The sequence below is a fragment of the Podarcis cretensis genome (genome assembly GCF_951804945.1).
Source record: "Podarcis cretensis genome assembly, chromosome: 2".
NCBI classification, from domain to species: Eukaryota; Metazoa; Chordata; class Lepidosauria; order Squamata; family Lacertidae; genus Podarcis; species Podarcis cretensis.
In genome coordinates, this window is record NC_137171.1 from 106997865 (window position 1) to 107013864 (window position 16000).

The 16000-nt window shown below is 47.8% G+C and overlaps 1 protein-coding gene across 3 annotated transcripts in view; it reads right to left on the bottom strand.

Moving 5' to 3' along the window:
- Positions 1-16000, bottom strand: part of LOC307205386 (laminin subunit beta-1-like) — a 67551-nt gene that overhangs the window by 23786 nt on the left and 27765 nt on the right. For all 3 annotated transcript variants that reach the window (XM_079957689.1, XM_079957687.1, XM_079957688.1), the window contains exons 12-19: positions 13981-14093; positions 13526-13605; positions 11363-11519; positions 10299-10451; positions 8583-8741; positions 7019-7140; positions 1128-1248; positions 646-838 (exon numbers count right to left, since the gene is read on the bottom strand). In XM_079957689.1, the coding sequence (XP_079813815.1) occupies positions 646-838; positions 1128-1248; positions 7019-7140; positions 8583-8741; positions 10299-10451; positions 11363-11519; positions 13526-13605; positions 13981-14093 (1098 nt within the window). The remainder of the gene's footprint in view (positions 1-645; positions 839-1127; positions 1249-7018; positions 7141-8582; positions 8742-10298; positions 10452-11362; positions 11520-13525; positions 13606-13980; positions 14094-16000) is intronic.

Consider the following 16000-nt stretch of genomic DNA (forward strand, 5'->3'; position numbering starts at 1 on the left):
GTTAGCAGCACCACAGCTGCTTCCTTTTTTCTTAATTTGCTTTAAGGGCACTGCGCTGTGGTCTAAACCACAGAGCCTCTTGGGCTTGCCGATCAGAAGGTCAGCGGTTTGAATCCCCACGACGGGGTGAGCTCCCGTTGCTCAGTCTCTGCTCCTGACAACCTAGCAGTTTGAAAGCACGTCAAAGTGCAAGTAGATAAATAGGTACCACTCCGGCGGGAAGGTTAACAGCATTTCCGTGCGCTGCTCTGGTTCGCCAGAAGCGGCTTAGTCATGCTGGCCACATGACCCGGAAGCTGTTTGCCGGCTCCCTTGGCCAATAAAGCAAGATGAGTGCCGCAACCCCAGAGTCATCTGCAACTGGACCTAACGGTCAGGGGTCTCTTTACCTTTTCCTTTAAGTAGCAGCAGCAGCAACAACAACAACATGAACAACCTGTCCGCCATTTTGCATTCCCCCCCCCCAATACCCAAGACCTTGCGTCATTCCAGGACTTTGTGTGTTGGTGGAAATGGCAACCACCAGCACACACACACACACATGAACAAACACACGAACAAACACACGAACAAACACAATGGTAGAGACTAGAGAAAAGTATGCAAAGTGGCTTTCTTTCTCAGGCGTAAGAAAGAATCACTCACGCATAGCCCCATCATGCATCAGGGCAGAGATGCTGCACAGCAGGCGGGCACAGGTCTCAGCCAGGTCGGGCATGGTGGCCATGCGGAAAACCTCTAGGCAGGTATAGCGCTCCAACGCTTCCCGACGCTCCACCGCTGCAGGACTGCTACCATGGAGCCCGGGCAGCTCCGTCACACGGGGCAGAAGGACCAGCTGGAGCAAGGAGGGAGACATGTCAGGAAAAGTCTGGCCTGGTTGGGACAAGGACTGAAGCTGGCCCAGCTGCTTATGTAGCACACAAGAGGGGACTTGCTAACTGGGAAATGGGTGCAGCAGGCCCAGAAATCTACCTCAGAACGTGCTGAGACGCATTCCCAGAAAGACTCTGGCAGCTTCTGCAGAATCTCTTTTACTTGAGTGGGGCTGGACATTGGCACGCCACTGTTTTTTGAGTGTGTGTGTGTGTGTGTGTGTGAAGATTTAAAACCTGGTTCTTTCTCACCGAGTCAACGAGGATGAAGGCTGCAGGATGGCGCTGTGCCACCCCTGCCCGCTGGAATCGCACGGTGATCTCATAATGGTTCCTGGGCTCGAAACAGAAGGGCCGTGGCAGGAGCACATACCTGGGGAGAGGGAAGACAAAGATGAGAGACGGGGAAAGGCGGAGAACACACAAGGGGTAAGACTTGGCGCAAGAGGGTTGAGGAACCCAGCTCATAAAATGCAGGTGTTTGCAGACTTGGAGAGGGTTGCTGGGATCGTTCTCAGCTGCCTTGAGGAGAAAAATGTGGCTCACTTTCAAAGTTTGATGCTGCGGACCTGGCACACCCACCAGCCTCTGCCATGCAAATTGTGCCTGGATCACATGTGAGACCCACATCCACACCACCACCACCATCATTTATTATTTGTACCCATCTGGCTGGGTTTCCCCAGCCACTCTGGGTGGCTTCCAACAGAGATTAAAAATACATTAAAACATCAGTCATTAAAAACTTCCCTAAAGAGGGCTGCCTTCAGATGTCTTCTAAACGTCAGATACAGTGGTACCTCAGGTTACAGACGCTTCAGGTTATGTGATTTTGGGTTGCGCACCGCGCCAAACCCGTAAGTACCAGAATGGGTTACTTCTGGGTTTCAGTGCTTGCTCATGCGCAGAAGCACTAAATCGTGCTTTCCGCATGCTCAGAAGCGCCAAATTGCGACCCACGCGTGTGCAGACTGCAGGTTGCGAACGGTGCAGGTTGCGAACGTGCCTCCCACATGGATCATGTTTGCAACCCGAGGTTCCACTGTAGTTGTTTATTTTTTTGACATCTGATGGGAGGGCATTCCACAAGGAGGGTGCCACTACCAAGAAGGCCCTCTGCCTGGTTCCCTGTAACTTCGCTTCTCGCAGTGAGAGAACCACCAGAAGGCCCTCGGAGCTGGACCTCAGTGTCCGGGCTGAACGATGGGGGTGGAGATGCTCCTTCTGGTATACGGGCCGAGACACAGTACATCTGCATCACACTTCCCCCCCACCATGGAACTTCAGTCATACTGGGCTGAGGCGGTTTAGGGCCTCGCACTTGGCCTTGCATGCATAACAGAATCTCATCGCCCCCAGCCATGACAAGGATACTGCCTGAGGATGATGGGCGCTGTAGTCCAAAACATCTGGAAGGCACTAGATTGGTGCAGGCTGCCTTAGCCCTTCAGAAGAGACTGACAGCAGCATTCCTGCGCCATTAGAGGGGACTAGAGAGGCAGCTGGCAGATCAAGGAAGGAGAGAGGAGAGTCGGAGCAGGTAGATGAAAGAGAAGCAAAACACAAGATGAAGAGAGGGGCTGGTGGCTGTTATTTATAGCCTCACTATGTATACTAATTAAAAGTCCTCTATATATAATATTAGAAGTTAGAAATTAGTTACAGAGTGGGTTGCTTACTGAGACAATTTGGTGCAATTCTTAAAAATATATATTAAAGAACAACTCATGGGCGTAGCCAAGAAGGGGCGAGGGGTAGCTGAACCCCGCCCCCCGCAATCAATAAAAATCAATTCAAATCTGAGGTTCTGCCCTCCGGAAAAAGCCTACCTCCCCCAACAACAACAATACAAAATAATAACCTAACAACAAATTCTTTTCCAAGCAAGCCCCTTTCTTAACAGTTATGGCAAGCCCAATAAAAATAATTAAATAATAATTAAATAAAGCAACAAAACATGCAATGCTCATTCGAGCCTCTGATAGTTAAGATTACCGATTAGGAGGGCCACTTTGAATGAAACCCTACTTAGCCATGAAATTGTAAAAGGGTTATAATTACTTTCCCCCTGCTTACTACTCTGAAGTTCCTTAAACTTTCACTAGCCTCATTCAAATTTACCTTCTTTTCCCCATATCTTGGTCATTTTACTCAAAGTGGGAATTTCCCACATATACCATTCTCTAATATGTGGGATTTCTCTGCCACCCCCACCACCCCCAATATTTTGTTTATAGAGTGTTGCTTTGTGCCATTCTGTAAAAAATACTGGCAAGGCTTTTGAGGTTTTTTGTGTGCTCTCTGCCTCTGCCACGAGTCTAAATTATAAATTTTACCTCATCTTTTTATCTGAACCTGAATAACTGTCTCTGCCAGGGCATAACAATAACCAGCCAACCTCTAATAGCTGTCGGGGACCCTTTGCCTGCAGACTGCAGTGGGTCTGCTTTGTTCCGCTGCCTTAGATAATCTTTTTCCGAGGAAACAATGAGAGCCGCTTCTTTCATTTCACCAACCTGCCTGCCAGCGATAAAAGAGGGTGGCAACGATTCAAACCATCAAACTGCTTCAGGGGAAAAACTTGTATGCCCCATTTCCTTCCTTCCTTTTCTTTTTAAAACCCAGGAAATGTTCCAAACCATTAGCGAAGAGGGAGAACAAATTTCAAAGAAGATGAAAGGGGATCTTGAAAAGGGGTGGGTGAGGAGTAGCCTCTCAGATTTTGGGGCTGAGGGTTTTTTTGTTTTCTTGCTTCCCCCTCACTCCCCCAATGGGGCTGCTAGAATACAAATGTGGCAGCCCTTCTGAGGTTCTGAAATTGCACAGGCCTGTCAGATAAGAAGTTCGTCTCTCGCCATAATTCGTTCGCCTGTTTGTTAACGTCTTATCCCAGCCTTCCTCTAGAGAGCTCAGAGCCGTGTACATTGGCCCTGCCCTCCATGTTATGATCACAGCAACCCTATGAGGTAGGCCACTCAGTGAGATTATGGCCTGAGTGGAGATTTGAAACTGGGTCGCCCTAACCCTTGTCTAGCGCTCTAATCGCTACACGTAAGGGGATGTGTTGAGAACAGCAGCACAAATGCCTTCTGCACTCCACTAAGAGCTATGCAAGAAGTGTGGATCAGGGAAAGGTGGAATGGGTTCTGTTATGTACTGAAGTTTTCACCCTAGGCCAGCAAGGGGATACTATAGGTAGTTTTCACTCAGGTCCACATATGCAAATAAGGGGTTGAAAGTGACGTTCAGTGATTGGATAGTTACAGAAAGTGGTTACTGTGCGTTGTAGTGGAGCTCTATATAAGCAGGCTGGCTGAACAATTCAGTTCAGTTCTGTTCTTGCCTGTGAGTAAACAAGAGCTGTTTGAAGAATCGCTGTGTCGTCTGATATGTTCACCCACAACTTAACAGGTTCCATAAAACTAGTTTTTACCCAGAGATGGACTCCAGCCCAAAGGGAAGGTTTCCATCTTACCTGCAACCAAAGAATCATGGAGCGCAACCATCTGCTCTTCCCCCTCACAAAAAAAAGGTGCTTCCAGGCTGTGACTATTTTGAGGTAGGATTCAATCACATACCGGCAAATTCAGGTTTCACAATTAAAGTTAATTTGGAATTCTTGTGCAACAAACTAGCTCCCCCCCCCCCCAAAAAAAACCCAACCCCAGACTTTTGTGATATTAAAAGTAACAGGGAAAATGCTTTGGAAAGTGTGGGATAATATTTGCCTGACACAGCATCACCTTCCGCTCTGAGCCCAGGCTTGGCTGGGGAGGGTGGGGTATAAATAAAAATTATTATTATTATTATTATTATTATTATTATTATTATTATTAAACAAATCAGAACGAACGTGCAGTTAACAGGTTGTTTGTTCAAAGATTGTGTCAGCCATTTATAATTTTCTAGCTGCGCATTTTGCCCCTCCCTTCCTGGGCTAACCACACAAAGGATATGATTTCCGGAGCATACATAAAGTATCTCCTGTCTACCCCCAAATAATTGTAATATAGAATTGTCTGTTAATTATAAATCTGATACACAATTGCTAGTGTCAATCGACTAGTTAGTCTCTAGGTTCCATGGGACTTATTGTGTTCCAACTGAGCAGCTGAGAACTAATGCTGATTTTTATAGAAAATGTCCCCTCTTTACTGGGACACTTAGATATACTTGAATATAGTACACAACAATAGGGTAGTGTTTGGTTTTTTGCAGTGCAATGACCTCACATAATCCATACCCTCACAAGCCCATCACACCTGAAAACCCATTCCACAAATGCCTGAGACAAGAGAAGGATATACCGTATTTTTTGCTCTATAAAACTCACCAGACCACAAGACGCACCTAGTTTTTGGAGGAGGAAAACAAGAAAAAAAATATTCTGAATCTCAGAAGCCAGAACAGCAAGAGGGATCGCTGCACAGCGAAAGCAGTGATCCCTCTTGCTGTTCTGGCTTCTGGGATAGCTGCGCAGCCTGCATTCACTCCATAAGACGCACACACATTTCCCCTTACTTTTTAGGAGGGAAAAAGTGAGTCTTATAGAGCAAAAAATACGTTACTTTGAAAAACTGGGTATACTTCTCTACAGATCATACAAAACAAAGAGCGGCAAAGTTAAAAGAAATAATAAAATGACCAAAAAATAAATAAACAAAACAAAAAACACCGAAAAGCAAGAGGATAGGAAATCCTACATAAAACGGTCAGATCCCCCAAATACAACATGCTATGTACTTGCATGAGTGGAACTGATGATTAGTAAGATCCCTGCAAATACTAGCTGTTACACTTACGGGAATGAAACTGGTTATTAGTTATAATAATGTAATACAAATAGACAGACAATAGCAGGCTCCATAAAGGAAACTCCAGCATAAGAAGCTTGGAATGAGATCAGAGAAGGGAATAGTTAATTGTGCTGTTTCTGTTGCATCTTGCAGTACCAAAAGCCACCAGTACGTGTAGAGGGCCCATAGCCAAACCAAAATACCAACTATTTCCTAACCACAAACCCATGAGCTCTCCAGTTAATTATGGTAAAGACTCAGTCAATCCATCAGCAAATACTCAGATAACAGAAAAACCATGTGCTCCGTCAGTTGTGCCAAAGCGCTGCTTGCAACAATCAGGATGTTGAAACAATAAGCATGATTTATTTCTTACAGCTGTAACGTAGAAAGTACAAGTATACTTGCACTGGTGCTGGGAAGTGTTTTGTAATTTTTGTGTGTGTTTTGTGTCTGTAAAGGGACCCCTGACCATTAGGTCCAGTCGTGACTGACTCTGGGGTTGCGGCACTCATCTTGCTTTATTGGCCAAGGGAGCCGGCGTACAGCTTCCAGGTCATGTGGTCAGCATGACTAAGCCGCTTCTGGCGAACCAGAGCAGCGCACGGAAATGCCGTTTACCTTCCCACTGGAAGGTATTTATCTACTTGCACTTTGACGGGCTTTCGAACTGTTAGGTTGGCAGGAGCAGGGACCAAGCAACGGGAGCTCACCCTGTCGCGGGGATTCGAACCGCCAACCTTCTGATCGGCAAGTTCTAGGCTCTGTGGTTTAACCCACAGCACCACCCGCGTCCCATTTTGTGTGTGTGCAGAAGAGTAAATCTTCACTGTTCACGGGCCTGTAGGAAAAGCAAACACCTGCAGATAAAACTCTTTATAAGTCTGCTAACAGATATATAGATACATACACACACACCTGCATATGCAATTTTATCTAGCCCCTCATGTTACATTTTCAGGGAAAAGGCCAAGCAAGCTGCGCAGCAAAATACACTTCTGGCTCCTGGCTCCTGTTTTGGGAGCAAAATGACTGCAGAGAATACAGTAATTGGCCAACCCCATTTTAGGCTGTCAGCCACACATTATTTTTATAACCCAAGAACCTGAAGTGGTTATTAGTGACTCGAGACATGTAATAAAAACCAGCAATAGCAGACTCCAGTGTGGTAAACAATTTGGAATTCATTTTTTATTTTTTTTAAAAGAGGACATAATCCATGAGGACTTGATTTCCAATAAAACTTCTCACTGACATGCTGTGGGTCTCTCTTGAGTCAAGGAAGCTCCCTCCCCACACTGTGCCCAGTGGGGCTGCTTCTCCTCCCCCTCCTCCTCTCATTCTTACCTGGAACTATGGGGCAGGCTCTCCCGATACATCTGCTCTGAGGGCAGCACGTTGCCACAGCGAGGGCTCATGGGTAATGCCCGCGAGCTGACGCTGACGACAGCTTCCCAATCCTCTGTGGACTGAGAAGGAGACACAGCAGGTTTAAAGCAGCCGTCCCAGAGAATACAATCCCCATCAGGCCCACCGGGCGGACACCCTCAGAAATAGCCTTGCTGCAAAATGTAATACGACAAAAAAACCTAGCTGTGGAAATTCGCTATAAGGCTAGAGGAAACACTTGCTTTAGGAGCATTTTCCCCCCGGAACCCCACCAGCTCTTATCCCTTGCCCTACCAGTGACACCTCCATCCCTGTGCCAAAGGTGGGGGACTTCCCCACCCCCCAGATGTTCCTGACTCTTGGCTTGTCATGAATGAGCCAGCTCCCAGGGAAGGTTTGCAGCCATCTCCCAGGGAAGGGTTACTGCCAACTGAAGAATTTGTTGGGAATGTAAAAAAGTCAAAAACGTCTGGGAAATGATATATAATGAGATGAAAAAGATGTTGAAATATACATTTATTAAGAAACCAGAAGCATTTTTACTTGGCATTGTAGGAGATGATATTAATAGACAGGACTGTAAGTTGTTTTTATATGCAATGATGGCGGCAAGAATATTATTGGCACAAAAATGGAAGCAAGAAGAATTACCGACGAAAGAAGAATGGCGGATGAAATTGATGGACTATGCAGAATTAGATAAACTAACGGGAAGGGTTCGAAACCTGCGGGACCAGAGATTCTTAGAAGACTGGAGTAAATATACGAACTATTTGAAAAGTAATTGTGACGAACAGATTACACTAGTAGGACTGCAAGAAGTTCTGTAAGGAGGATTATTGGAAATATTGCAAGAAAGGCTATGAGGAAAATTATTAGCTAATGATAATTAAGTGTAATAGGGAAATTAAGAAATGCAGAATAAGTGATAAAGAACAAAAAATCATCAGAGGTATTGATGGAAGTCTAAAGCATTGTATAAGATAAGAAGTTATGTTATATGATTGTTGGAAATGATATGTTAAAAAAAACAATAAAAATATAAAAAATATATAAATGAAGAACTATCTGTTTGTTTGGACAATAAAGCATCCTTTTTAATTAACTACGCTCACTGTGTTATCAAGCCAGGAACTGGACTCCTGACATGGCTATACTGACTGTGGCTGATGGGGATTGGAATCCAACAGCATCTGAATGGTCGCACTCTTTCCACAATGTGTAATATGGATTGAATCTCCAGTTGATGGGCATAGATGAAAAGAACTGGGGCAAATCCTCCTTTCCACTGCTATTCAACCACTCTCCAGCTCCAGAAAGGGTGTAAGTTATAAGTTGGTAAGTCCCTGCTTCAAATCTATCCCATAGTCTCATCTGTCTGTCTGTAATATGGGGGATGGCCTACCTTGCAAGGTTGTTGTCAATGTTATCAAGCTAATTTTATGTGCTCTGAGAACTTAGTTATTATGTAAAGATTAAGCATTAAGCACCCACTACGCCCCTTCCAGTTCCTTCCACGTACCTCAGGCTCATAGCGCAACAGGATGTCATATTCCATGGGGTAGGGAATGTTGTCGATATGGAAGGATAAGCCAGCCCCATCCCTCACGCGTGCAAAGCCGGGGCCGGTCCATGTAATCATGTGACCTGTATGCTCACGTTGCATGACTTCCACATCAGGCTGCGGGTGAAAACATGACATCAGCAAAGCTGCAGGGACATAGGGCGCACCATTGCACTGAGTCAGACCATTACTCCATCTAGATGTGTATTGCCTACTGACAGTGGCTCGCTAGGGTTTCAGCCAGGGGTCTCTCCCAGCCCTACAAGGAGGTGCTGGGGACTGAACCTGGTACCACCTCCTGTGGGTTGGAATCCACTGGGAGCAGTCAAATACAACATTCCTCGTTTTCCTAGAGTGGACATGCAAGGGAATGTTTGGTCCAGACAGTTGAAACTTCCTCTTCCTCCTGGCTTGGAGCATCCTTCCTTGCATGTGACTAGTGGGTGGGCGTGACTTTTCCAGACCTGGTAAAAGGACAAGTCATGCTGCCACTCTCTCTCTCTTTTCCATCTTCTTTTCGTCCTGCGAACTTCCTGGACTGCTAACTGCAGTCATTAGGTCAGGAGTCAGCAAACTACGGCCCACGGACCGGATATGGCCTGAGGTGGTCATTAAACCGACCCCCGGCTCTTGCCGCCTGCTCAGTTAGTCCCCGCGTGGAACTGACACTCCATCTGACACTCCTAGAGGTAGGCTGGGTGCTTTCGGGAACCTGAGCTGTGAGCAGAATCATCCTGGTTTTTGTAGTCCTTCCACACGACACCACTTAAGTCGCAGCAGGACATTCCTGACCAACAGCAAAGCACCTGAATTCTACTTGCGTAAAATCATGGACATGCACAGCTCATGGAGGATGCCTTTAACAGATTGCAATGACAAAGTGCATAGTGTCTATTCAAGTGTATCTTTTACCTTCTGGCTAAGTGCAAGGCAAAGAATTAACATAGTTGACCAAGAAGACCCCATGTGATGGCCTGGGATTCCGATTCAGAGGCTGAACCAGAGGAATCCCAGCCTGCACAGGAGTCCCCGCCTCCAGGGCCGGCTGAACTGGGGCAGGGCCTTGATTCTGAAGCGCCTGCACCTGTGCCGGATCCTCAGGAGCAGGCACCAGGTGATTCCACTCTGGCTCCAGAGGTGGTTGAGGACTCAGTGCCTGCAGGTGAGCCTCCCCCTGGGCCCAGTAACCCTTCAGCCTCTCCTGAACTGCAGAGGCTCAGGGCAGAGAGGCGAAGGGAACTGGTTTCTCCCAGGAGGAGTGCTCGCCTTAAGGCCAGGAGAGGCGGGTCTCCTGGGGGCCGGGGCCGCCCCTGGCCTCAGAGAAGATAAAGGCCAGTCAGCCCGGTCCCAGGTTGCGGGAGCAACGTCGATGAAGAGCTGTTTCGGCCAGCATCCAGTCCTGTTCCTCCAGTGTTCCTGTCCCCGCCCGGCTTCCTGCTTCGGACCTCGCCCCGCTCCTTCGGAACTGTTTCCAGGCTATTGACCCAGGACCGGACTTTGACTACGCCAACGGTAACCTTCCCCCCGGGACCAGCACACAAGTGGCTGCTCCTCAGCTCAGCTTTATGGACCAACAACACCTCTACTGAGTGGCCTGGAGCTCTGGTCCAAACCACCCTTGACTTCCTTCCCTGGTTTCCCCCAGCATCCTCTCTCCCACCCTATTTCGGTCACCTTCTGCTGAAGTTGCCTGGCTCTTCGGAGCGCCGCTCGCTGCTGCAGGAGTCTGATTGTGCTGTGCTGTCGTCGCAGCCTCACTTTGCGCCCGTTCTGGACCCCGTTGTAATATTCCACACAGTCCACAGGGGCCTCGGGCCGCAAGGCACCCTACAACAAAGCAGGGAAAATTTTTTATTTCCAACACCATTGGTTGCTCCTTCTAACCATTTCCATCCTCAGCCATTCAGCAACCAAGGGGCTCTGAAAGGCTCACTGAGGCTGCCAAGGCAAAGAGGGAGCCCATGGAACTACCCTATATTGTATGGTTTGACCAATAGAGGTTGCCCCATATGGGCAACTGGGGAGTTGCCCCACCAGTCTCATTCGGTCCACACTTGCTTGGCTTTTTACTTAAGAGTGTTGTCCTTCTATAAGTCAGAAGGGAGGAGAATGGGGACGAAACTAGAATTAGTTGCCTCTGCCTGCCATTGGCTCTGGTTCCACCTATCATTGGCCCTCCTTGCCTTCCATCCTACCAGCCCATGATTGACTGATTGAGCCATCAGGACAGTTTTAATGAATTTTCTCCTTGCCTGCAGATACCTCCATGGTGATGTGCCTTACATGCTCATAGTTTATGGTTGCCATCAGTTTTGATTTTAATTCATTTTTATAATGTTTTATAATGTCATACTGTTTTAATGTTGTTAGCCGCCCTGAGCCCGGCTTCGGCTGGGGAGGGCGGGATATAAATAAAATTTATTATTATTATTATTATTATTATTATTATTATTATTATACAAAACATTCTGAATTCATGAATGAATTTGTGGCATGCAAGTCGGTCAGTGTATGCAAGGTTCTGATTTAGGCCAGTAAGCTGGGCTGGGAACTTTTCAGTCCCCATGAAGGTGTGCGAGCCCCAGAGACTACAAGGTCTCTTGGACAACACCCACAAGAAATGCAAGAAATGGACAAGTAACCCGCATTCACTAGCAGTTTTCCAGACACAGCCCCCCTCGCTCTATGTCCCGGGTTCTCATGCTCCCCTTTCCCTTCCTCTGTCCCAGTGCACTCACTGGCAGGCCCTGATGGGTTGGTGCAAGTCCTGTGGCATGCTCTGCTTCATACATATAATAGTCCAGGGGCATGCAGAAAAACCCTGGCTGCACTTCATCACACTGGCGCCCGATGAGGTGGGGCCGACAGGGGCATTGCCCATCATCCATGGAACACCTGGAGAGAGAGAGACAGACATCCAGACAGAGAATGAGAACAATGGCAAAATATTTGAGCCCTGCCGTTGGAGTAGGTTCGGCAAAAGAAGTACAAAAGAGAGAGGGAGGTTGCACACTCAGGTAAACAGTATTTTGTTTCGCTTTAACTCACAGCTGGAAAGAAAGAATTGGGAGGGCACTTAAAGAGTGTGCTCCGAATTCTTCCGATCTGGTGGAACACTCTGTCACAAGAGACTAGGGCCCTGCGGGACTTGACATCTTTCCGCAGGGCCTGCAAGACAGAGCTGTTCCACCAGGCCTTTGGCCAGGGCACAGCCTGACTCCCTCCCTCGGCAATCTTCGCAGAGCTCTGGCCCAATGGTTGCCAGTGGCTTGAATTAATTAATTTTATAATGAATGATTTTAGAGTGTTGTTTGTGCTGTACTTTTGTACTGTTTTATTGTTGTTAGCCGCCCTGAGCCCGGCTTCGGCTGGGGAGGGCGGGATATAAATAATAATAATTATTATTATTATTATTCTTTATCCATTTGACCCCATGTGTTTACCTGTCCAGTGCTTGGCCTAAGGTAACGGAGAGCTGGGTATGGTTTTGGGCCAAACTACATGGCAGTCAAAATGGGGAGGCCAGGTGGGTCTAATTAGGCCTGCGAGATGGAGTTTCCCTACCACTGTCCTGGACAAAAAAAAAGCCACCATGTACAGCAATGCGCAAGTATAGCAAGTTCAGCTTTTTTTACAATCACAACTCTGTACTACACATTTAAAGCAGTCTTGTGCCGTTTTTTAAAAAGTCAAAGCTTCCTCCAAAGGATCCAGGGAATGGTAATTCGTCAAGGGTGTTGAGAAGTTTTAAGAGACCCCCTATTTTCCTCTCGCGGAGCTACAATTCTCAGAGTGGTTTCACCATTCATCCCTCTTCCAGGGAGGGAACTCTGGGAATTGTGGCTCTCTGAGGGGAATACAGGTCACCTAAGATCTTGCATCATCAGCATCATCATCATCGAAACAAACTAGAGTTGTGTTATGTACTGAGTTGAATAGGATCCAAAATGCAGCAGTCCGATTGGTCCTAGAACAATAGGATTCAGAATACAGCAGTCTGATTGGTCCTAGAACAATGCAGCAGTATGATTGGTCTGCAGGAGCCACCCAATCCAGCTCCAGATGAAAGTGAATCCACAACCTGATTGGCCTACAGGAGAATTCCAGAATTAGCCAATCTCGTGCAGCCCATTGTGTAAATAAAGTATATAAAGCAGATACTTTGGGGAAACTTCCATTCCTCCTCACCACTATGAGCTGAATAAAGAGCATGAAATCCACTCTCGACTCTGAGTATATTTCAAGTTGTTAGCTGTGGGGAAGCCATGAGTGTTTAAAGTGATATGATACTGCTTTAAATGTACTGCTCAAATGGGGCCTCACAGAATCACTTACAATTAAAACAACGTGCAGTTAAGAAGTTTAAAATATGCTTGCATGACCTTCACTGCAAAAGCAACCTTTCTACTTATTTTCCATGCTTCTGTGCAGTGCTGCGAAGTGAGAGATGGCTTCAGATGTAGTACAGAGCTTGACCACTCTTCTTCTTTCTTCTTTGGCGATCACTCGTAGCCGAGTAAGATTGTCTTCTATAAACATGGTTTTAAAGATGAGTCTGTAAGTGACTGTGGAGACCAATTCTGGATCCACACGTCCTTCCACAGTGGGGGCATTGGTTTCCGGATGGGAGTTGACCACGGTGTGGGTTTACCAAGCGTGCCTTCCTCTTAGCACGTTTCTCCCTTGCGTCCTGAGTTCGAGTGTCTTCAAAGCCCATGACACCTTTGGTAAAGGCTGTTCTCCAACTGGACCGCTAATTCCATCTCCTGGAAACCTGAGTGGCCCCTGAGAATATAGAGGTTGGCCACCCCTGCACTCTTCCCTCCCTTGCCAGCCATGGAGCGCCGTTCCCTCCCTCCCCTCCCCTCCCCCAGCCCACCCCATGTCCCTTCCATTCCAACCTGTTGCTGTAGGCACCTCCAAAATCACAAGCGCAGCTCCGGCAGCCAGCCATATCATTGCTCAAACCCCAGTATTCAGGCTGTGGAGGAAAAAGACCACTAGTTCAACTAAAGAAGAAGAAGAAGAAGAAGAAGAAGAAGAAGAGTAGTAGTTTGGATTAGATATCCCGCTTTATCACTCCCCTTCAGGAGTCTCAAAGCGGCTAACATTCTCCTTTCCCTTCCTCCTCCACAACAAACACTCTGTGAGGTGAGTGGGGCTGAGAGACTTCAGAGAAGTGGGACTAGCCCAAGGTCACCCAGCAGCTGCATGTGGAGGAGGGGAGACACGAACCCGGTTCACCAGATTACGAGTCCACCGCTCTTAACCACTACATCACACTGGCTCTCTAAAGCATATTCAGGCCTGGAGTATCCGCATCACGCCTTTTAACGGTTCCGCAGCACCCACTCACCAAACATTGGTTGCAGTATCGCCCGGCAACAAATCGCTTGCAGTAGCAGTCGCCGCTGATGTGGTCGCAGGGAAGGCTACCTGGGATAATCCCACGAGGGTCACACCTGCAGGCTGAGAACACACATAACTAGCACTTTCCATGGGTTTTCATCCAGCTATGCCAGGCACAAGGCTAAGCCATCTCCTGGCCCAGCTCAGCAGGGCTCCAGAATTCGAGGCAACTAACCCACCCATTGTTCCACACACACCCTGCAAACACCCAGATTCTGCAAGCAGAATACATTACCGTATTTTTCGCTCTATAGGACGCACTTTTTACCCTCCAAAAATTAAGGGGAAATGTGTGTGCATCCTATGGAGCGAATGCCAGCTTCTTGGCTTCAGCGATAGCAACGCGAAGTCTCCGAAGCGCAGAGGGAGCGCTCCTTCTGCGCTCCGGAGGCTTCGAGTTGCTTTTGCTGAAGCCTGGAGAGCAAGAGGGGTCGGTGCGCACCGACCCCTCTCGCTGTCCAGGCTTCAGGGATAGCCGCCTGAAGCCTTCGGAGCACAGCGCGAGTTCACGCTGCGCTCCGCAGGCTTCGGGTTCCTTTTGCTGAAGCTGGGACAGCAAGACTCTCCTGGCTTCAGCAGAGAGGGAGAGCTGCACAGTGCCCCTTCAGCCAAGCGGGAGGAGAAATGGAAGGGGCTCCGTTTCTCCTGCCGCTTTGCTGAAGGGGCGCTGAGCAGAAAGGGGGAGATTTTTTTTTTCTTGTTCTCCCCGTCTAAAAAAAGGTGCGTCCTATAGAGCTAAAAATAGGGTAAATCAAATCAGGCGTGTCTCCTGATTGCACAGGTTGTATTGCTTTAAGCTAAAAGGAACAAATTTTTAATAATTTAGAATTTTTAATCCCATTGTCTTGGCTGCGGGACAGATGGCTAGAACTCGTGAAACACTGGTTATAGGAGAGCAAGAAGTAGGGGGCTTGGGAAAGGCTGGAAACTCTACGAAGCAATGAAATTTATCCATCGTCCTCTATGCAATCATTTCAAGGCAATGTGCAATAAATTATTTTTAAAACAGCCAATGCATTTAAAAGAAAATTATAACAAAATGAATAAAGGTAAAAGGTAAAGGACCCCTGGATGGTTAAATCTAGTCAAAGGCGACTATGGGGTTAGAGCACTCATTTCACTTTCAGGCTGAGGGAGCCGGCGTTTGTCCACAGACAGCTTCCCGGGTCATGACTAAACCACTTCTGGCGCAACGGGACACCGTGATGGAAACCAGAGCACATGGAAATGCTGTCTACCTTCCCACCACAGCGGTACCTATTTATCTACTTGCACTGGCGTGCTTTCAAGCTGCTAGGTTGGCAGGAGCTGGGGCAGAGCAACGGGAGCTCACTCCATTGCACAGTTTTGAATCGCCGACCTTCTGATCAGCAAGCCCAGGAAGCTCAGTGCTTTAGACCACAGCGCCACCCGCATCCCTTTTTAATATGAATAGACTCTCATGGCAAAACCCCATCCATCTGGCTGGAACAAAAAATATCTTCATTTATTTCTGGAAAGCGCAGAGAGTGGGCCCCTGTTGTATCTCGTGAGAAATGTTGTTCCACAGATCAGGGGCAGACCCCCTAAAACCCCTGCTCCAAGTTACTGTGAGGTAGACTTCTGAGACCTTTGGAACTTGCAGAAGACAGTGGCGGAGCTTCATGCTCCAGCACTGGGGGAGTGGAGAGAAGGCGGGGGCGTTGTTGGTGCATGTCAAGAGGCGTGGCACGTGTCCTGGGGGCATGGCGCCCAGTGCGGGAGGGGGGCAACTGCGATGGCACCCCACTGGGATCTCGCTGCCGGGGGCGGGGTGCTCCCCCCGCACTCCTCTTCCTCCACCAGTGGCAGGAGACACCCTCCCACAGAACACACAAATATACTGGGTGTGTAAGGGGGTGTTTCAAGTAGTCTGGTTCTGAGCTGCATAGGGCCTTATACATTAATGACAACACCTTGAACTTGGCCTATCCCCAGATTGCTGCCAG